The sequence below is a fragment of the Natator depressus genome, chromosome 6 (genome assembly GCF_965152275.1).
Source record: "Natator depressus isolate rNatDep1 chromosome 6, rNatDep2.hap1, whole genome shotgun sequence".
Lineage (NCBI taxonomy): Eukaryota > Metazoa > Chordata > Testudines > Cheloniidae > Natator > Natator depressus.
The window spans coordinates 100,891,348-100,914,000 of record NC_134239.1 but is presented as its reverse complement, the minus strand read 5'-3'; the positions used below and the strand labels follow the sequence as shown (position 1 = coordinate 100,914,000).

The following is a 22,653-nucleotide window of genomic DNA, read 5'->3' as shown; positions in this document are numbered from 1 at the left end:
AACCGTAGTATTTCATAGGGAGCCCTGTGGAAGATGATTATGTCATAAAATATTTATATTATGATAAGTCCCAGTTAGGAGAACGGCCTAGACACAATCCCTACCCAAATGAGTTTATAATGTACACAGAGTACATAATCTAAGCCTGTTGAAATCTGTTTTAACAATGGTTCAACAATAATAAAATATCTTTAATGTTTTTAAAATGTAATACTTTATTTCCATTCACTATGTGTTTACTTTACATATTGCCTTTCAGTGATGCAGTTGTGTATACCAGTCGTTTCCAACGTGGGGTCCACAGACTATATGTAAGGGTTCTGCAAAAGGTTGTCATTACCATAGAACACTGGTTTTCAATGTGTGGTCCATGGACCCCTGGGGGGTGTAGGGACTATGTCTAAGATTTCCAAAGGGGTCTGCAAATTAAAAAATGCTGAAAATCACTGGTGTACAATAAATATAGCAAGCAGCTGATGTCAGAATACGATCTCAGGTCTTGTATATGTGTGTGCATACGCATATATACATATACACAAAGCTTCTTTCTACTCTTTCAACCACATGCTTTGTCCTCCATTAACTGTAAATTCATCCCCAGTCCTACATATATTTCTTTTAAGACTGCCAATACCCTTTTACAGCTTAGCTTTGTGAACTCCTGGAGGATGGGTGACATTCCAGAGAACTTGAGAAGGGCAAATATAGTACTGTTGTAATAGCTGGGCCTATAAATTTACCCTAATTGTAAGCTTAACTGTAAAAAATGAGTGAAAGTTCATAACTTGTCCCAATGACTTATTGTATAAAATTGTTTAAGAAAAGATGTAAGGAGGAGACAGGCAGACTGAATTAATTTAAACAGAAAGGATTTTTTACTGATACTACTCAGGACTGGGTTAAGATTATGACTGGTAAACAAGAGTAGTAGAGGACCAGAAATCAATGAACTAAAATTGGTGTGTTGGAAATTAGGCCTATTGGTGGATAAAATAGTGAGAGGATGGACTATTCCGCTCAACACTCTTTTGGGTATCTTAAAAAGAAAAGACTTTGGGGAAAAATCAGCAGAAGAAGCAAGTCTCTGACAACACCCACTGTGGTGAGTTTCATCATCATGGCTGCCACCCCAGCCATCTCTTGGGATGCCATACTTTCTTTGTCCTAATCCTGAGAGATGTCCTGACCAGACCAAGCCAGAGAGAGAGGGATCCAGATGACACTGCCTCCTCCATCAGATCCAACTGAATCCCAAACACCCCCTGAGATGTGAGATTTTCTCATTTTTCCCCGCACTTCACCCTCCATGTGGTGTTTTCTTCCCACCATATTTCTTGTCTATCTCTCCTGTTTTGCCTCCTGTTTAATAAGAGTTTGGCTTAACCAGCCAAGACTGTACATTTTGTAACAGTGCTGTAAGCCTGTGACCAGAAAGAGGCAGCTAAAAGCAGTGCCCTAAATAGCCCAACAAGAGGTACAAGTTTGCCAAGTCTCAGAGTGGCTGATATAACTGTGTGCTGTGCCTGTTTTTCAATCAGCAAGGTTACAAGTAAGAGTTAACACCAGAGACAGAAGCTGCATTTTCTATTTTTGTTAGTCTTTTCCGTCCCCTCTTGTGTGTGTTTGTCTTGTTTTGTCCTCTAGGAAAGAGGTTACTCACCAGGTGAAGTAACTGAAGATCTTCAAGATGGTTGTCCATTTGGTTGCTCTACTTTAGGTGCCCTGGGCTTGTAATTGGAGACTTGTAGCAGCAGCGTTCAGTTGGGCCGCTCATGCGCTGTACCCGTCTCGCGATGCCTGAGCCGGTTACATAGCATTGCGTGGCTAACCTCCCCCTCAGTTCCTTCTCCACCACAGAGAGTGTCTATCATGGAACAACTCCGAAGTAGAGGGTAGGAGGGAGGGTTGTGGCGCACCCACAGGGACAACCATGTTGAAGAACCTCAGTTACTGCACGTGGTGAGTAACCTTTTCTTCTTCGAGGAGTGTCCCTGTGGGTGTTCCATTTTAGGTGACAGTCTAGCAGTGCTCCTCAATGGAAAGAGGGGACTTTGGAGTTGCAGCCCTGGATGAGTTTTGTTCCAGCACACAATGCTGGGTAAACATGTGGGCAGATGCCCAGGTTGCTGCTTTGTATATGTACATAATGGGAACACTGTTGAGGAATGCTATCAAGGGCAATAGGGCCTTAGTGGAGCGTGAGACCGATGGAGGTTGTCCCTGTTGCTGGTGATAGCATAGGTGGATACAATTGGAGATCCATTTAAACAATGCAGGTGGAAGTCCAGCAAGAGAGTGGGGACTATCCAGTTTATTGAACCCAATGCAGCATGTATGATTATGGTGTATATGTGTATTCAGTGCAAGGAGCTCCTGGCCTTCAGAGACCATGTACGGGCTTTGGAGACCAGAGTGGCTGAACTGGAGGAGCTAAGGGAGACAGAGAGGTACACAGAAGAGACTTTCCAAGATACAGTAGAATGGTCCCTCTCCCGGTCTGACAGTCTCTGGGCTGTTGAGGACGATGAAAGTCTCAGGGAAAGAGAACATCCAACTGGAGCAGAGGGAAACGATCCAATAGTTGGGACCCTCCTTCCAGATGATGTCATGGTATCCTCTCACACTGAGGATAGCTCCCAGGGGAGGAAACTCCAGTTATTAGGAACAGACAAGTATTATTAATGGGTGATTTGATCATTAGAAAGATAGATAACTGGGTTTGTGATGACCGGGAGAACAGCATGGTGACTTGCCTACCTGTGAAGGTTGCGGATCTCTCGACACATCTAGATAGACTTATGTGTAGTGCTAAGGAGGAGCCAGTGGTCGTGGTATATGTTGGTACCAATGACATAGAGAAGGATAGGAGAAAGGTCCTGTAGGCCAAATTTAGGGTGCTAGATAAGAGAGTGAAGTCCAGGACCTCCATGGTAGCATTCTCTGAAATGCTTCCAGTTCCACTCGCAGGGCTAGTTAGCCAGGCAGATCTGCAGGGTCTCAATGCATGGATGAGATGATGGTGTAGGGATTTAGATTTATTAGAAACTGGAGAAACTTTTGGGAAAGGGGGAGCCTAAACAGGAAGGATGGGCTCCACCTAAACCAAAATGGAACCAGATTGCTGGCACTTAAAATTAAAAAGGCCGTAGAGCACTTTTTAAACTAAGGGCTGGGAGGAAGCTGACAGATGCCGAGAAACACATAGTTCGGACAGAGACATCCCTAAGGGGAGGATCTATTAATAGAGATTCTCTATGTCCTAGTAAGGAGGAGGGGATGAAAGATGATAAAATACAAGTAGGATCTAATGAGAAACAGTCAAATGAAAGAGTCCTATTCAATTACAGCTAAAAAGTGACAAATTTTATAAGTGCTTGTATACAAATGCTAGAAGTCTAAATACTAACTTGAATGCCTGGTATTAAATAAGGATATTGATATAATGGACATCACAGAAATTGGTGGAATGATAATTAATGGGACACGGTAATACCAGGGTACAAAATACATAGCAATGACAGAGTAGGTCATGCTGCTGGGGGAGTGGCATTATATGTGAAAGCAAGCATAGCGTCCAATATCGGAAAAATCTTCAAAGAATCAAACTGTACCATAGAATCTCTATGGATAGAAATTCCACGCTTGAATAATAAGAAGATAGCAGTAAGAATATACTACCAATCACCTGGCCGTGATGGTGATTGTGAAATGCTCAGGGAGATTAAAATAAAAAACTCAATAATAATGGGGGATTTCAACTATCCCCATATGACAGGGTACATATCACCTCAGGACAGGATGCAGAGATAAAGTTTCTTGAATGATTTAAATGACAGCTTCTTGGAGCAACTAGTCCTGGAACCCACAAGAGGAGAGGCAATTCTTAAATTAGTCCTAAATGGAGCACAGGATCTGGTCCAAGAGATGAATATAGCTGGACTGCTTGGAAATAGTGACCATAATATAATTAAATTTAATATCCCTGTGGTGGGGAAAACACCACAGCAGCCCAACACTGTAGCATTTAATTTCAGAAAGGGGGACCTCACAAAAATGAGGAAGTTAGTTAAACAGAAAATAAAACAAAGCGCCAAAAGTGAAATCCCTGCAAGCCACATGGAAACTTTTCAAAGACACCATAATAGAGGCTCAACTTAAACGTATGCGCCAAATTAAAAAACATAGTAAGAGAACCAAAAAAGTGCCATCATGGCTAAACAACAAAGTAAAAGAAGCAGTGAGAGGCAAAAAGGCATCCTTTGAAAAGTGGAAGTTAAATCCTAGTGAGGAAAATAGAAAGGAGCATAAACTCTGACAAATGATGTGTAAAAATACAATTAGGAAGGGCAAAAAAGAATTTGAAGAACAGCTAGCCAAAGATGCAAAAAGTAATAGCAAAAAAAATGTTAAGTTCATCAGAAGCAGGAAGCCTGCTAAACAACCAGTGGGGCCACTGGATGATCGAGATGCTAAAGGAGCATTCAAGGGCGATATGGCGCTTGCGGAGAAACTAAATGAACTCTTCATGGCGGAGAATGTGAGGGAGATTCCCAAACCTGAGACATTCTTTTTAGGTGACAAAACTGTCCCAGATTGAGGTGTCATTAGAGGAGGTTATGGGATAAATCAATAACAAACAATAATAATAAGTCACCAAGACCAGATGATATTCACCCAAGAGTTCTGAAGGAACTCCAATGTGAAATTGCAGAACTACTAACAGTAGTGTCTGTAGCCTATCATTTGAATCAGCTTCGATACCAAATGACTGGAGGACAGCTAATGTGACACCAGTTTTTAAAAACGGCTCCAGAGGTGATCCCGGCAATTATAGACTGGTAAGCCTGACTTCAGTACTGGGCAAACTGGTTGAAACTATAGTAAAGAACAGACACAGATGAACATAATTTGTTGGGGCAGAGTCAGTTGGGGTTTTTGTAAAGGGAAATCATGCCTCACCCATCTAAGAGAATTCTTTGAGGGGGTCAACAAGCACGTGAACAAGGGGGACTCAGTGGGTATAGTAAACTTGGACTTTCAGAATGCCTTTGATAAGGTCCTTCACCAAAGGCTCTTAAGCAAAGTAAGCTGTCATGGGATAAAAGGGAAGGTCCTCTCCATGGATCAGTAACTGCTTAAAAGTTAGGAAATAAAGGGTGGTATAAATGGTCAGTTTTCAGAATGGAGAGAGGTAAATAGTGGTGTCCCCCAGGAGTTTGTACTAGGACCAGTCCTATTCAACATAAATGATCTGGAAAAAGGGGTAAACAGTGAGGTGACAAAATTTGAAGATGATACAAAACTACTCAAGCTAGTTAAGACCCAGGTAGATGCGAAGAGCTACAAAAGGGTCTCACAAAACAGCAGATGAAATTCAATGTTGATAAATGCAAAGTAATGCACATTGGAAAACATAATCCCATCTATGCATGTAAAATGATGGGGCCTAAATTAGCTGTTACCACTCAAGAAAGAGATCTTGGAGTCATTGTGGATTGTTCTCTGAAAACATCCACTCCATGTGCAGCGGCAGTCAAAAAAGCGAACAGAATGTTGGGAATCATTAAGAAAGGGATAGATAAGAAGACAGAAAATATCATATTGCATCTATATAAATCCCTGGTACACCCACATTTGAATACTGAGTGCAGATGTGGTCACCTCATCTCAAAAAAGATATATTGGAATTGGAAAAGGTTCAGAAAAGGGCAACAAATCTGATCTGGGGTATGGAATGGCTTCCGTATGAGGAGAGATTAATAAGACTGGGACTTTTAAGCTTGGAAAAGAGACGACTAAGGGGAGGTATGATTGAGGTCTATACAATCATGACTGGTGTGGAGAAAGTAAATAAGGAAGTGTTATTTAGTCCTTCTCGTAACACAAGAGCTAGTGGTCACCAAATGAAATTAATAGGCAGCAGGTTTAAAACAAACAAAAGGAAGTATTTTTTCACACAATGCACAGTCAGTCTGTGGAACTCTTTGCCAGATGAGTTTGTGAAGGCCAAGACTATAATAGGGTTCAAAAAAGAACAAGATAAGTTCATGGAGGATAGGCCCATCAATGGCTATTAGCCAGGATGGACAGGGATGGTGTCCCTAGCCTCTGTTTGCCAGAAGCCGGGAGTGGATGACAGGGAATGGATCACTTGATGATTACCTGTTCTGTTCATTCCCTCTGGGGCACCTGGCATTGGCCACTGTTGGAACACAGGATACTGGGCTAGATGGACCTTTGGTGTGACCCAATATGGCCGTTCTTATGTCTCTGTTTAGAGATGGCTGTTCCCTTAGAGCATTCTGTGATGGAGATGAATAAATTGGATGATTTCTGGAAAGGCTTTGTTCTTTCAATATAGAAAGCTAACCCCTTCTGATGTCTAGCTTGTGGAGTAGTGTTTCTCATTTGCTCCCATGGGGTTTTGGGAAGAGCAAGGGGAGATGTATGGGTTGGTTTAGGTGGAATCAGGAGGCAATCTTTGGTAGGAATTTGGGGTGGGGTCTCAGTGTGACTTTATTTTTGAAGAATGTTGTGTATGGTGGATGTGCCATGAGGGCACTATCATCAAAATTCCCCCACTCGTTGAGCAGATGTAATGGCGACAAGAAAGACTACTTTCATAGAAAGATGTAGTTACGAACATGTTGCCACTGGATCGAACGGTGGGTTGACAAGACTCCATAGTACTAGATTAAGTTCCCATGCAGATGTAGGGGAATGTATTTTGGAGTATATGTTACGGAGGCCCTTGAGGAAACATTTGGTGGTTGCATGGCGAAAATGGATAACTCATCCACCATATGATGAAATGCCAGGATGGCTTCCAGGTTACCCTAACGGAGCTCATGGAGAGACCGATTTCTTGTGTTGTAATACATAATCCAGTATGTGTGGTAGAGGCGCGGAGATGGCTGTAATTTGTTCCTTTTGGCAACCTATAGTGAAACATCTCCGTTTCTGTAGATACGTTTGTCATATAGTCAATCTGCGACTATTTAACAGAATGTCCTGTACCTCCTCTGAGCAGGTCAGTTCGTCATTCTGGAGCCATGGAGAAGCCACGCCTTGAGGTGATGTCTTATGATGTTGGGATGGCAAATCTGACCTGCGTCTTGTGAAAGGAGATGGGGCAGGAAGTGAGAGTGCATGGTGGACATGCAGACATCTTCAGAAGGTATGGGAACCATGGTTAGTGGGGCCATATGGGGGCTATTATGACTTTGGAATTGTCCGTTTTGATTTTGTGTATCACTCGTGATAGAAGTGGGGTGATGGGGAAGGTGTAGAGCAATTGCGTATTCCATTAGAGGAGAAAGGCATCTCCCAGTGAACAAGGACCCAATCCTGCTCTGGAACAGAACTGTGAGTATTTGGCATTTTGTCGTCCCAAAGAAGTCTATTGTTGGAAATCCCCACCATTTGAATATATTTTTTAGTACTTGATCATTAATTTCCCACTCTTATTCCTCAGAGAATTTTCTGCTTTAAGCATCTGCAGTGGTGTTCTGACATCCAGGTAGATACGCAGCTCAGATGTCGACATTGTGTTTGATGCACCAGATCCAAAGTAGTATAGCTTCTGTTCATAGGAATTATGAGTGTGCCCCCCCACCCTGCCAGTTTATATAAAACATGCAGGCAACACTGTCTGTGAAGATTTTGATGGTTTTTGTGACACCCTGGCATCCCCATATTGACCACTGTCAACAGGGCTACTCACCTTGTGCAGTAACTGAGATTCTTTGAGATGTGTGTCCCTGTGGGTGCTCCAGTTTAGGTGTTGAGCGCCCCTGCGCTTGTAATCGGAGATTTGTAGTAGCAGTGCTTGGTTGGGTCACCCATGCACAGTCCCTGTCTCACGCCGCCTCAGGAGGTTAACTGGCGCTATGTGACTGTGGGCCCGCCATGCCTCGAAGGGCTTAAAACAGCCCTAAGAGAGGGCTGCAGTTGGAGGAAAGCTAAGCTGATTGGGGGAAGTAGCCACAGGTGGAGCCACACCCCAATCAGGCCACAGCTGACCCTATAAGAGGGCTGTTAGCCAGGAGCTGAGACAGACACTCTCTCTAGCTACATGGAGAGAGGAGGACCTGGCTGCCTGGGAAGCTGAGGAGGGTACCTAGGGCAGAGCAGTGCTGGGGAAGTGCAGAGGGAGCTGGGGAGCTCCCAGGCTGCAGGCCAAGGTAAAGGCCCACGAAAGGACCTTGGAGTATTGGTTGATCACAGGATGACTATGAGCCGCCAAAGGGATATGGCTGTGAAAAAAGCTAATGCGGTCTTGGGATGCATCAGGCGAGGTATTTCCAGTAGAGATAAGGAGGTTTTAGTACCGTTATACAAGGCACTGGTGAGACCTCACCTGGAATACTGTGTGCAGTTCTGGTCTCCCATGTTTTAGAAGGATGACTTCAAAATGGAACAGGTACAGAGAAGGGCTACTAGGATGATCCGAGGAATGGAAAACCTGTCTTATGAAAGGAGACTCAAGGAGCTTGGCTTGTTTAGCCTAACCAAAAGAAGGTTGAGGGGAGATATGATTGCTCTCTATAAATATATCAGAGGGATAAATACTGGAGAGGGAGAGGAATTATTTAAGCTCAGTACCAATGTGGACACAAGAACAAATGGATATAAACTGGTCATCGGGAAGTTTAGACTTGAAATTAGACGAAGGTTTCTAACCATCAGAGGAGTGAAGTTTTGGAATAGTCTTCCAAGGGAAGCAGTGCGGGCAAAAGACTTGTCTGGCTTTAGGATTAAACTTGATAAGTTTATGGAGGAGATGGTATGATGGGATAATATGATTTTGGCAATTAATTGATCTTTAAATATTCATGGTAAATAGGCCCAATGGCCTGTGATGGGATGTTAGATGGGGTGGGATCTGAGTTACTACAGAAAATTCTTTCCTGGGTATCTGGCTGGTGAATCTTGCCCATATGCTCAGGGTTTAGCTGATCGCCATATTTGGGGTCGGGAAGGAATTTTCCTCCAGGGAAGATTGGAAGAGGCCCTGGAGGTTTTTCGCCTTCCTCTGTAGCATGGGGCACGGGTCACTTGCTGGAGGATTTTCTGCTCCTTGAAGTCTTTAAACCACGATTTGAGGACTTCAGTAGCTCAGACGTAGGTGAGAGGTTTTTCGTAGGAGTGCATGGGTGAGATTCTGTGGCCTGCGTTGTGCAGGAGGTTGGACTAGATGATCATAATGGTCCCTTCTGACCTTAATATCTATGACTCTATAAGTGTACTAAGGCTGCAGAGGAGCAGCCCAGACCTAGACAGAGGTAGCTAGTTCGACCCCCCTTGCCCATGATGAATGGTACAGACTGCAGTCTGCCCCAGGGAGCGGGGGCTAGACGATGACTGACAGCAGCCACTGAGGCAAGGGAGGGATAAGGGATTGGGGGTTCCCCCGGGGAGGGGAGACCCAGACTGAGCGGTACTGCCAGGGGGCAGAACCCTAATCTAGAAGGGCACCGGGGTCCAGGAGGGGCACGGGGCCAGCGGTAGGTGAGACACCGACTGGCAGAAGATGCTCCTGGCTGAAAAGAGCCAATTCCCTGGACAACCAGCAGGAGGCGCCGCAGCGGTGAGTCGTCGCCCCATGACAGTGACCAACCTCCCCACCCCATTCCTTCTCTACTGCAAAGGATAGTGAGAAACTCCTAAGTAGAGGGGAGGAGGGAGGGTTGTGGAGCACCCACAGGGGGACACATCTCGAAGAACCTCAGTTACTGCACAAGGTGAGTAACCCTCTCTTCTTCTTCGAGTGATGTCTCTGTGGGTGCTCCACTTTAGGTGACTTCAAAACAGTGCCCTTCAATGGAAGGGAGGGGCTTTGGAGTTGAAATCGTGGCAGAGGATAATATGGTGAGTCTGAATAATGCATCAGATGTTGCCTGCTGCTCTAATGCATAGTGCTGCGTAAATGTATGAGCAGAGGCCTAGGTCGCAGCTCTACATATGTCTGTAATGGGAACACTGTTCAGAAAAGCTATCGAAGTTGACATTGCCCCTCTGGAATCCCTAGAGCGGGTTGCAGATTCTGTAGCTGGTAACACAGTTTGATGCATTCTGAAATCCATTTGGAGAACCTCTGTTTGGATATGGCATCTCCTTTTGATCGTTCTGAGATTGAAATGAATAATTTCAGGGACTTGCGAAATGACCTTGTTCTATCTGTGTGTAAAAAGCCCGGGCCCTACGAACATCGAAGGTGTAGCTTAGGATAGAACATGGTAAGTAGATGGGTTGGTTGAGGTGGAATGAGGAGGCGATCTAAGGTAAAAACTTGGGATGCGGTCTGAGAGTGATTTTATCTTTGGAAAATACTGTGTAGGGTGGGTCAACCATGAGGGCCCCTAGTTCATGAGGGCAACTAGAAAGGCCACCTTCATTGACAGGTGCAGAAGTGAGCAAGTGGCTAATAGTTTGAACGCATGTCTGGTGGTGCCCCGCAGAACTAAGTTGAGGTCCCAAAGTGGAGTGGGAGTGTGGATTTCAAGGTATGTTGTTGAGGCCTTTCAGAAAACGTTTGGTGGGGTGTGCAAAAATTGATGCGCCATCCATCTTATAGTGTAAAGCAGCTATGGCTGAGAGATGTACCCGACTGAGCTAATAGAGAGGTCTGATCTCTTAAGTTCAAGCAGGTAATCCAGAGTAAAAGATAAGGGCGCAGATACCGATGTGGTCTGCTTTGTGTGACACCAGGAATCAAAATGTCTCCATTTGTGTAAGTATGTGTGGCGGGTAGTCGGTCTGCAACTATTTAATAAAATATTCTGTACTACTTTGGAGCATATCATTTTCAGGTCCCTGGAGCCATGCAGCAACCACACTTTGAGGTGGAGAATCTCCAAGTTTGGATGCAGGGTTAGTCCTGAGTCTTGGAAAAGGAGACGAGGTAGGAGAGGAAGGTTGTGAGGTCTGCATGCTGACAATCTGAGAATGTAGGGGAACCATGTTTGAGGCCATGTAGGGGCTATAGTATTACTGTGTCCTTGTCCTCTGTGAAGCACTCATGCCATTAGGGGAATGGCACGGAAGGAGTATCGGAGAGAAGCGTCCCATTTGACAAGAAAGGTGTCTCCCAAGGAGTGAAGGCCCTTTCTGGCCCTGGAGCAAAACTGTGGGCATTTGGTGTTGTGTTCTGTTGCAAAGAGGTCTACTGTGAGGAATCCCCACTGTCTGAGAATGTTGTGGAGAACCCTGATGTCGAATTCCCACTCATGGTCCTGAGAAAAGTTCCTGCTGAGTGCATCTGCCATAGAGTTTTGACATCCGGGCAGACATGCTGCTACAATATGGATGTTGTGCAGGATGCACCAGTGCCAAAGTTGCATGGCCTCTGCACACAGGGAGTGTGTGTGTGCACCCCCTTGTCTGTTTATGTAGAACATATGTGCTAAATTGTCTGAGAGAATTTGTATGGTCTTGTTTCTGATTATGGGTAGAAAGTTGGTGCATGCATTGAGAATGGCTCTTAGTTCTAGTAGATTTATGTGAAGCTGGGCTTCTGTTGGGGACCAATGACCCTGAGCAGAGCACGAGTTCAGATGTACTCCCCAACCTATGAGGAACGCATCGGTCGTAATAGTCAATGTAGGATGGGTTTGGGTGAAAGACATTTCTAGGCATACGTTGTGTGGTTGCGTCCACCAGGATAGTGAGTCTTTTACTTTCCTTGATATTGTGAGGTGTTTGTTTATACTGTGCCTTTGTGGGGAATAAGCTGTACGGAGCCAAGCTTGTAGGGTTCGTATGTGTAGCTTCTCGTGTTGGACGACAAACGTTGATGTGGCCATGTGGCCCATTAATTGCAAGCAAGTCCTGGCTGTTACCTGGGGACTGTTCAGTGATGTGGTGATCAGATTTGTTAGAGTAAGAAAGCATTGCCTTGGTATAGATGCTGAAGCCTTGGGTGTACTGAGATAAGCCCTGATGAATTCCAGTTCCTGTATTGGTGTGAGGGTCAATTTTTGTGTGTTTATTTGGAGACCTAATTGCGTAAAGAGATCTACTGTTTGTTGGGTAGCCTCTGCTGCCGCTGGTCGATTCACTGCTTTCAGTAAGCAGTCATCCAGATATAGAAATATCATGATTCCTCTCTGGTGGAGGTGTGCAGCGACTATTGCAAGTACCAGTGAGAAGACTTGGGGAGCAGTGGACAGACCAAAGGGCAGGATCTTGTATTGGAAGTACTCTGGTCCGAGGGCGAATCAGAGAAATCTCTGATGTGATGGGTGAATTGTTATGTGGAAGTATGCATCCTGGAGGTCGAGGGCCGAGAGCCAGTCCCCTCTTTCTAACGCTGGGATAATGATGGTCAGTGTCACTATCTTGAAGTGTTAGTTTCTGACAAATTTGTTGAGTCATCAGAGAGGGAGAATGGGCCTCCATCCTCCTGCTTTTTTATGTGAGGAAGTAGTTTGAGTAGAAACCTGTCCCTCTGTATTTTGTTGGTACCGGTTCTACTGCTCCTAGATGGATGAGGTGGATTATCTCCTGACGCTATAGATCTTTGTGAAAGGGGTCCCTGAAGAGGGACGAGGAGGGAGGGTGGGTAGGGAAGTTGGAAGTAAAAGGGATGGAGTATCTAACTTCAATTATCTCCAGCACCCATCCATCTGTAGTGATGGATTGGCAGACTGGGTGGGTAGTAGGGAGTTAAACAGTCTCCGAATGGCTGGGAGATGGTAGCAGTTCTCAGTGTTTGAAGTTGTGGGGTCTGGGGCCCTCGACCAACGTCTCAAACTTGCTGCCTGGCAGATGGTTGATGAGACGTGGTAGATTGATTTGATGGTTGTTGTCTGCTTGGGGGTCTTGTTTCTGGGCTAGTGGCTCCAATTGCCTGTGTGTCTGTGCATATGGTGTGGACAGGAATCATTGTGGGTTGTAATATGTTCCTTGTCTTCTCTTTGTCCTAGGAGTATAGATACCCAGGGACTTCAGAGTCACCCGCGAGTCCTTGAGGGCATGCAGAGACTCATCTGTTTTGGCTGCGGAAAGTTTGGGCCCTTGGAAGGGCAGGTCCTCCACTGTTGCTTGCACTTCTTTCGGGAAGCCAGAGAGATGCAACCAGGATGCCCTTCTCATTACGACTGCAGTGGCTGTAAATCATGCAGCTGTAACTACTGAATCTAGGGCAGCTTGCAGTGCTGTCCTGGAGATCAGTTGGCCCTTGGAAATGGGTGCACCAAATTGCTCTTTTTTCTCCTCAGGGAGAAATTCAATAAAAACGGATAGTTCGCCATAATTTGTGTGGTCATATTTTGCTAATAACACTTCGTAATTAACAATTCTAAGATGAAGCATCAGTGAGGAACAAGCTTTTTGGCCAAAGAGGTCGAGTCTCTTGCAGTCTTTGTCATACGGTGTGTTTTTGAGGTATGATTGTCTGCCCCTTTCAGTAACAGCATCCACTATCAGGGAGTTTGGTGCGGGATGTGAAAAAAGAAACTTTTCCCTTTGCAGGGACATAATATTTCCTGTCGGACCTCCTGCAGGTTGGAGTGATTGTTGCAGGGGTCTGCCAGATTGCATCATTCATGGGTAAAGCGATTTTAGATTATGCTGATGGTTGCAAGATGTAAACGAGCTTATGTCATGTCTCCTGCACTTTCTCCAGTGAGATGTCAAGGAAATCTGTAACTCTCCTATAGAGATCCTTGAAATGTCTAAAATTATCCCCCACGTTGGGAGGAGGGAGCATGATGGTGTCGTCCAGGGATGATAGAGAAAAATGGGTTGTTGGTTCAACATCCTGGTCAGAGATTTCTTCCTGTTCTCCCGTCATCTCTTCAAGGGGCTCAGATGGTCCCGGTACGACGGTCCCAAGTGACTGCCATGTACCCTTCCTATGTGGTTAGGAGGTTTGAGGTGGTGTGGGGGATATGCCATCCATGGGGCTCAATACTGCCACTGTGGAGGGAAGGGCATAGGTGCCATTCATGGGTGCCCATATCACTGCTGTTCTTTGGCCCCCGTATAGTACTCCTTATGTGGCGTATAGTACATCCCTTTGATTGTTTCGCGGGCAGGGGAAGAGCTTTGCAAAGGTATGTCTCTCCCTTGTCCTCATCCTTGTTATCGCTCAAAAATGGGGGAGCAGATGGCAGTGGAGTGGTGGGGCGGCTCTCAGTACTGACAGTGCTGTGGTGATCTCAGTGCCGAGAATGGGAGAGACGGGTGTCGAGGACACAGTGAGGTCTGGGAAGGAAGAACTGTTGTGGTGCTGACAGCCTTGGTGCCGTTGATGTGGTAATGGTGGGTTTGGCTGCTGTGGAGCTGTTGTCTGTATGGGTGCACCTGTCAAATGTGCTATGCTGACAGGAGGTGGCAGCATAGGCTGTGGTTGTTTTGATGTGCCCAGTCCCGAGTGTCGGGATGTAACTGCAGCTGGCTGTGTCCCTGCCTGTGTGGATGATGGTGGGAGTGTAGGACCGGGAGCAGTCTGCAGTTTGTCACAGCAGCAGTGTGTGAGAGTGAACCCAGGCTGGGGAGTCAGAGGGTTCAGTGGTACCCCGGTTCCATGTTGCACCCCGAGGGGGACTCGTCACAGTTTTGTTCTTGATCATTTGGAGAAAATGGGAACACCCATTGCGAACTGCCCATAGCTCCAGTAGATTTATGTGGAGGAGAGATTCTGCCGAGGACCAGAGGCCTTGGACAGTGTGGGCATTCAGGTATTCTCTCCAACCTAATAGGGAAGCGTCCGTGGTGGTTATTATCATTGGAAGGTGTTGGATGAAGGGAACCCTGAGCAAACATTGGTTGGTCGTGTCCACCAATGTAAGGAGACCTTTACTTTTTTTGGCATGGTGAGGCGTTTGTGGAAATTATATCTGTTTGGGACGTAGACAGTACAGAGCCAAGCCTGCAGGTAGCGCATATGTATCCTGATGTGTTTGACGACAAATGTTGCTGACGTGACCCAGCAATTCTAGGCAAGTCTTGGCCAAGATCTGGGGGCTGTTCACCGCTGTGAAGATGAGATTGCATAAGGCTGTGAAATGTTGCTGAGGCAGGGAGGCTGTAACTTTCAGAGAACTGAGGTAGGCTCCAATGAATTCCAGTTTTTGTACAGGTGTCAATGTTGATTTTTGTAAGTTTATTTGTAGTCCCAGACCTACCATGTTTTGTGTAGCCTCTATTGTCTCTTGTTAGGTTGGCGCTGTCAGTAAGCAGTTGTTGAGATAAGGAAAAATTGTAATTCCTTATTTTCCGAGATGAACCGCGACCACCGCAAGGACTTTTGAGAAGATCCACGGGGACATGGATAGTCTGAAGGGCAGGACCCTATACTGGAAATGTTCTGTTCTGAGGGTAAACCTGAGAAACTTCCTATGTGAGGGTTGTATCATTATATGAAAATATGTGTCCTGGAGATCAAGGGCTGAGAACCAAGCCCCTATTTCCAGCGCTGGAATTATGGTTGCTATGTGATCATTTGGAAATCATAAATTTGTTGAGCTGTCTCAAGTAGAGAATGAGCTTCCGTCCTTCCGTTTTTTCTGAGGTAGAAAGTAATGTGAGTAAAAACCACTTTCCCTGTGTTGAACTGGTACTGCTTCGAGTTGTCTAAGATGGGTCACTTCCTGTCGCAGTAGTTAGCAGTGTGCTCCTTTGCTTGAGACACCATGGGAGAGCCTCTATCAGAGGCTATTATGGGAGACAGTTGTCCAGGGGGGAGTCTGTGCTTCAGGTTTTGACTCTGTGTGCAGGGATTTCTCCATCATAAGGAGTTTTAGTTGTAATTCTCTGGCTTTCCTGGTGTGGGCTCTCAGTTTATCACAGTGTGCACGCTTCTGTGGTATACGTGCTTCGCCCAGGCAGTGAACACACTGCAAATGCCCATCCGAGATAGGAATCGAAAGTCTGAACGTCAGGCAGTGTTTGAAACCCAGGGATCTGGACATGCCCCTCTGAGAGGGGCTTTCTCCCTCAGGGGAGAACAGCTCTAATCTAAGGGGTCACTAACAATTGAAACTTATCCTGAGAGAATTTTTTTTTAAAAAAATAACAAAATAATAAAACAGAGGACAGAAGGCTATATCTAAATAAACACTGTGTGAACTAAGTTCAATAAAGAGGTGCTGCTAAGTGCTCTGACTAAAGCCAAAGGTGGTAGAGAAGGAACTGAGTGGGGGGGTTGGCCACGCAATGCTATGTAACCACCTCAGGCAACACGAGACAGGGACGATGCATGTGTGTCCCAACCGAGCACAGCTACTGCAAATCTCCAATTATCAGTGCAGGGGCACCAAAACACTTAAAGTGGAGCACCCACAAGGACACTCCTCGAAGATGAACTGGACTTCAGAAACAACACTGACAACAGTAGCTCCAGACCTTCTCAACTAACTTCTTCTCTTTTCCCCAAATGGACAGTAGTTACCATCTTTAATACCATCTAAGAGACTGTCAAACAACGGGGAGTTCTTTCTAAAAACTTTCTTCAGCTAAGGGAAAGGGAACAAGGGTTGTGGTTAAATGAAAGCCATACTTAATATTTTACATTTCAAATGCTTTAACTGTTTTTCCTTCTTTCTGTATCTTTAATAAAAGATAAAGGATTTTTAATGGTGTATTTGCCATGGTACTAAGCAGGCTGTGTCTCTGTATATCCAACCCCGAATCTTGTTTAAAACTGTTTAATGTTAAACAGCTTCAGGATCATGTTAATACCTTTGAGTCTTCGGACCCATATATTCCATCAAAATTAATACAACAGTACCTATCTTTAAAAATGGAAACAAAGAGGACCGGAGGTGGTTTATAGACCAGTCAGCCTAACTAAGATATCTGGAAAGATATTGGAACAAATTTAAACATCAGTTTGTGACCATTTAGAGGATAATAAGATTACAAGGAATAGGCAACAAGGATTTGTCAAGAAGAAATCATGCCAGGTCATTTCCTTCTCTGACAGGGTTACTAGCTTAGTGGATAGGAAGGAGACTGTAGACTTGATATATCTTGATTTTTAGTAAGACTTTAGACAGAGTCCCACATTCTCATAAGCAAACTAGGGAAATGTGGTCCCTAGATGAAATTACTATAAAGTGGGTGCAAAACTGGTTGAAAGACCATACTCAACAAGTAGTTACCAATGGTTCACTGCCAAAATAGGAGGTCATATCTAGGGTGGTCCCACAGGGGTCAATCCTATTTTCGTTAGTGGCTCAGATACTTGAGTAGAGAGTATGCCGGGGTCGGCAACTTTTCAGAAGTGGTGTGCCAAGTCTTCATTTATTCACTCTTGTTTAAGGTTTTGCGTGCCAGTAATACATTTTAGCATTTTTAGAAGGTCTCGTTCTATGAGTCTTTAATATATAACTAAACTATTGTTGTATGTAAAGTAAATAAGGTTTTTAAAATGTTTAAGAAGCTTCATTTAAAATTAATTAAAATGCTGAGCCCCCCGGACTGGTGGCCAGGGCCCGGGCAGCGTGAGTGCCACTGAAAATCAGCTCGCGTGCCGCCTTTGGCTAGCTGGTCCTTTCAATTTGGCAGAGACAAACAGTGGCAGTCCCGAAGTAGTCTTTTGGAAGCTGGCTGCTATTTTATCCTCCCTTCCTTTTCTATGTTTTGCCTTTCTCTCATCATTGAGGAGATGCCACAGTTTCACACTTACCTGTTGTTGTGACTCCAGGGATGGTATGTGCAGCTAGAAACAGTTCATCTATGGGATCCACTAGATGCTTAATATTGACTTTCCTTGCATTGTAATAATTGCCATCAGCAGCCATCCCTGCACGTTCTATTGCTATCAGATGATCAAATCTAGTCAGAGACAAGGTGATAAATTAGTTAATGGGGGGAATTGCAAAACTTAGATCTTCTATTCTAAAAGCAACTGACAGAAAAATGTAATATCAGGGTTGGAAGGGACCTTAGGAGATATCTAGTCCAACCCCCTGCTCAAAGCAGGACCAATCCCCAATTTTTGACCCAGATCCCTAAATGGCCTCCTCAAGGATTGAACTTACAACCGTGGGTTTAGCAGGCCAATGCTCGAACCACTGAGCTCTCCCTCCACCCTGTAAAATGTTGCACGGTGGCCCGTACGGGGATCAAACCCGCGACCTTGGCGTTATTAGCACCACGCTCTAACCAGCTGAGCTAACCAGCCACTTTTCCTGCCACATGCTTCACTTCTGTCTCCTTAGGTGCAAGTTACACTCATTTTGCAAAGCCTCTGAATGCCAGATTGGACCACTTGCTGTACATCTATTTTCCCACCAACTTATACCCAACATGTAATTTACAGCACCGTTTATCTCACTCTTGAATTTGGGCCTATACATTTTGTTTTCAATATTTGGTTTGTTTTCTTGGTAGCTTTAATGCAGCCCCTTCAAACTGCCAGCAATGAATGGAGAGAGTGTTGAAATCCTTCTCCACCCAGTGGACCACTGGGTGAATCACTTTAGAACCTAGATCCTCAGAGATATTTAGGTACCTAACTCCTATTTATATCAATGGGAGTTAGGACCTAAATACCTTTATGGATCTGGGCTTTAGCCTCTCTGTGCCTCAGTTAAAAAGTAGGTAGCACCTCACATAGGGATATTGGCAAGTGCAGTTTATTATTCATAATTTCCTATTTAAAGTACTATATTGCTTGTAAGTTACCCATTTATTTGGTTTCTTTTGTTTAAGATTTTTGACAAATTTGGTGCTTGTAAATGTGGATGGGAAGCATGCAGGTAGGCTCTGTTTTAGGCAGTCCCTGTTTAGGATTTCTCCCCCACAGCTTTGCCAATATACCTCAAGCCTAATGTGCAACACCCTACTACTCCAGTTCTACTGAATAGAGGCTACCAATTGTCCCAAGTTACTAAGTGGTTTTATGATATGGACTAATACACACTGTGATCGTATTTCTCCTTGTGCAATTGAGTTTCCAACATGAAAAAATATTCAGTTTAGCCTCCTAGGATTATGGGATCTATTGAGGTACAAATCAGCTGTAGCTGATTTATGTTCAATTATAAAAGCATCCTCTTGAGCCTAGTGTATGAGAGATGAAAAACAGGGTGTTATTGAAATTACAGTTTTTATTAACCCATAGAAAGAAATGGAAATTGAATGAACTGAAGATGCATATATTTAGATGATAAGCCCTTATTAAAGAGAATTGGCTGCTAACTTTATTATATACCTCTACACAGAGAAACGTCAAGAACCACCCCCCCCCCCCCCAGTAAGTCCATTAAAAGGAAGGGTAAGTTGCTGGCCACATATTCAATGTGTGGACATTTTAGTGCAAACTCCAATGCATGTATACCAACCCTAAATATATACATGTTCAAATCAGGGTTTTTGTGCACATCAGAGTTTGCACTTACATAGTTTGAATGAGTTTTCAGAAATACATGCACTTTTCAAAAATTTTGGCTGGGGTGTCTAAAGACAATGAGGATCTTTTTCAGACTATTAAAAACAGATAGGAGGATCTTCCATACTGGAATAAAATGGATCATCAAAGATTTGAACATGGATGAAAGTGGACTACAGTCCTGGACTCCAGGATTCTATTCCTGACTCTGCCACTGAACTTTGTATAGTCTTTGGAAAGACCTTTAATCTCTCTGTGGCCTACTTTTCCCATTGATAAGATGGGTATAATGATGTACAGCATTTCACAGGTGTAGAGTAAGTTAATGAATGTTTGTAGAGCTCTTTAAGATTTTCATCTGAAAGGCGCCATATAAGTGCAAAGTAATGTACTTCCTTCCCCATTTCCTGCTGCACATTGGGATTGCAGAGGTCTCAGAATAATGTGGGATCACGTATTTCACATGCACTGCAATACTACAGCAGAGTGGAGTGTTTGACTCAGAATTTTCTTCCTTTAATTTCAGACCTTCAACTGCTATTGTAATATTTACTTAATATATATTTTATAAAAACACAGTCATTTAAAAAGAGGAACAAAACAATTTGATTGGCAGATACTTCATACTTCAAAGCTTTGCTTGCAATCATCATATCTTCTGTGAACAGAGCCGTTCCTTTCACTATGACTTTGCATAGCCTCCTTGCTACTCGTTTTCAGGAACTTAGTACACATACCTGGGTCTTTCAAGATTCCCATTCTCACACAAAAACATGAAAGCGGACTCTGCAGCATCTCCCTGATAACTCAATAGAGGCACTGATGTCTTCAGTACCCCTAGAGCAAACAAAAATACAAAATGGATTCCATAGGTCATTTTTTGTGTGCTTAGCTTGGATTTTAAAAGAACAGAACAGTTAGAACTGTAAGGTGATTCTAGCAAACATATGATTGTATAAGACAATATTTCCCAGCTGGAAATACTGCACTAGTTGCCCATCCTTAGCTTTTGCACAATCAGAGCTACAAGCCAGAGTCCAGAGACATTATTTGGACTGACAAAAGTGAGATGATGTGCAGGGATGAAGACACTTTAAAAATAAGCTCTCTTCTCACCTCCTTCTTTTTGATGATACATTAAGTTTCAAAATGCAGTGGTAATAGGAAGAAAGATTCTAGATGGATTTCAAAAGATTACGAACTAGATGCTCAATTGGTATAAATCAGTATAATTCCAGTGAAGTCAATGGAGCTTTGCTGATTTAGCCAGGTGAGGATCTGGCCCTTTTTGTCTATATGTTAGAGCACTTCTTGAAGGCCTGATCTAATTTAGAGATTGCACTGAAATAGATCTTGAACCAGATTAGCAAATTAAAACTGGAAAGCTAACAGTCTTTGTTGCCTAACTGCATGTTTTACCTTGCTGAACAGCATCTTCGATAATCTTTTTATTCAAACTCATGGCTCTCTGGTCTGTTACTATAACAACATGTTTCTCCAAGCTCTGCAACATGGCTGCCATAGCAATGGCTCCTGGAGGTCCATCATTCTCTTCAGGTGGCTCATGGTTGAAGTGAGTAGGAAATCCAGTGGTTATCAGCACTGATCGGGCATGTGAAAGGGAGAGGCAAGTCTTTAGCAGCTCATCCTGGCAGCACAAATGTTTCACTCCCCGGTCTCCTAAAAATCAAAAACAATTTTTTTTTTTTAAAGACGGTGCTAGATTTTTAGCATATTAATACCTCCAAGAGGTTCTGTCAGGACCAATCCCTGTCCATCACTGTCAAAGTGCCTGGCAGGGACGAGAAGAGCAGCCAACAACCCTTTGCCAGGCTCTATCCCTATTGATCCAGAGATAGTGACAGACCAGGGGAATGGAGACCATCAGCAAAGCACATCATCTCCCACTAGGTAAGTGCAGCGAGTCTCCTGAATGAATTTATAGAAGGTTGTGAAGACTATTGTCCATTCTGCAGCTCTACTGGGATCACTACTGATGTGTGCGCTTGTGAAGTATGTCATAAAGTGGTCACTGGGGGGTAAATGAGTTACCCAAAATATTAGGGGATGGAGCCGTGCTCTACCTCTGCCTACATCATGTTTGTCACTGGGAGTTCCATACCCCCACAAACTAAATTTGTTTGAGATGCATTTGAATAAAGCAGCAGGTTTCTAGCCTGTAGTCCTGGGAGTAGAGTGTTATTTTTGTTGTACCTAGTGGTCCCTTTACAAAAAAGGAGAGGTTGGGAAGCCTCCCTCAGCCTGGACTAAGCTGAACTGCAGATTTGGATTCAGATTTCTGAAACCCCAAATGGATGAGGGCTTCATTTCAATTTTTTATAGAGAAGAAGCCAATGGGTATTGGTTCCGCTCATTTCAGAAGTGCTGGGGGCAGGAGTTTTGGTCAGTGATGTGAAATGAGAAGAAAATACGAGATGTGGGAAGGGAATGCAGAAGATAAACCTAGAAAATATGACAAGAGAGACTCTGGGGCAGAGGGGATTTTGTTCATTGATCCTCCCATTCAGGAGCCACTTTTCCCTTTTAAATAATTCAGGTGTCTTGGCCCAAAGTTGTTCTGTAAAGAACAAAATCAGGTTGAGTAGATCCAGACCCCAGTCATTTTACACAAACAAGCTCAAGCACAATCCATGTCCAAATGCATAGATATACATTTAAACTCAGGCTCATGCATGCGCTCACAAGTACACACAGGAAAACTGCAGCAGGACAAGGCAGGGCAATCGATTTGTAAGTGTGCATTTCACACTGTGGCTAGGGGCTGTCTCCTAAATGGGAAAGGGACAATGTCATTTGAACTTGTCCAAACCTGTTCGCTCCAACCTGTTTCTTCAACATAGATTTATTGAATAATGGCCAAACCAGTAATTCTTTCTAAACTGGTTGAGGTATTGAGGGATGGGGCTTGAGGGAGAGTGTGCAATTAACAGGCTGTGATTCCAGTGTAAGAAACTCAATTCCCTGGAAGAAACTGGAATACTGGGCCTAGCACAACAGGGACCAACCTGACTATGGCCTTTAGGCCATACTGCACGATGAATGTTAAATAATAACAGTCATATTGAGCCCCATGTTGCTTGGAGCTATCTGGGAAGAGGGAGTGGGACTGGAACTATGAGTGTGTGGTCAGTGAAAATGCAGTGATTTCTTTGGTCAGATTTGCCACTGGGCCAAATGGGGCCAGCGCCCCGGAAAAATGTGTGCCCCCACACCCCAACCCATTCCACCCACCCGGCGCTCCTGCCTGGGAGTGGTGTCGAGGCACAGAGACTTGCCCCGCTCCACCTGCT

General features: G+C 44.3%; 1 protein-coding gene, 1 long non-coding RNA gene and 1 other non-coding gene across 4 annotated transcripts in view; 1 reads left to right on the top strand and 2 right to left on the bottom strand.

The window, feature by feature from the left end:
* The window catches only part of DGLUCY (D-glutamate cyclase), a 92,022-nt gene that overhangs the window by 26,850 nt on the left and 42,519 nt on the right, over positions 1-22,653 (bottom strand). For both annotated transcript variants that reach the window (XM_074956121.1, XM_074956119.1), the window contains exons 8-10: positions 20,762-21,022; positions 20,080-20,179; positions 17,636-17,784 (exon numbers count right to left, since the gene is read on the bottom strand). In XM_074956121.1, coding sequence (XP_074812222.1) covers positions 17,636-17,784; positions 20,080-20,179; positions 20,762-21,022 — 510 coding nt within the window. The remainder of the gene's footprint in view (positions 1-17,635; positions 17,785-20,079; positions 20,180-20,761; positions 21,023-22,653) is intronic.
* LOC141989437 (uncharacterized) overlaps positions 1-22,653 on the top strand; it is a 28,944-nt gene that overhangs the window by 3,891 nt on the left and 2,400 nt on the right. The gene's annotated exons all lie outside the window — the stretch shown is intronic.
* Positions 18,060-18,133, bottom strand: TRNAI-AAU (transfer RNA isoleucine (anticodon AAU)). Its single transcript has one exon. It is a non-coding gene; the product is annotated as a tRNA-Ile (tRNA).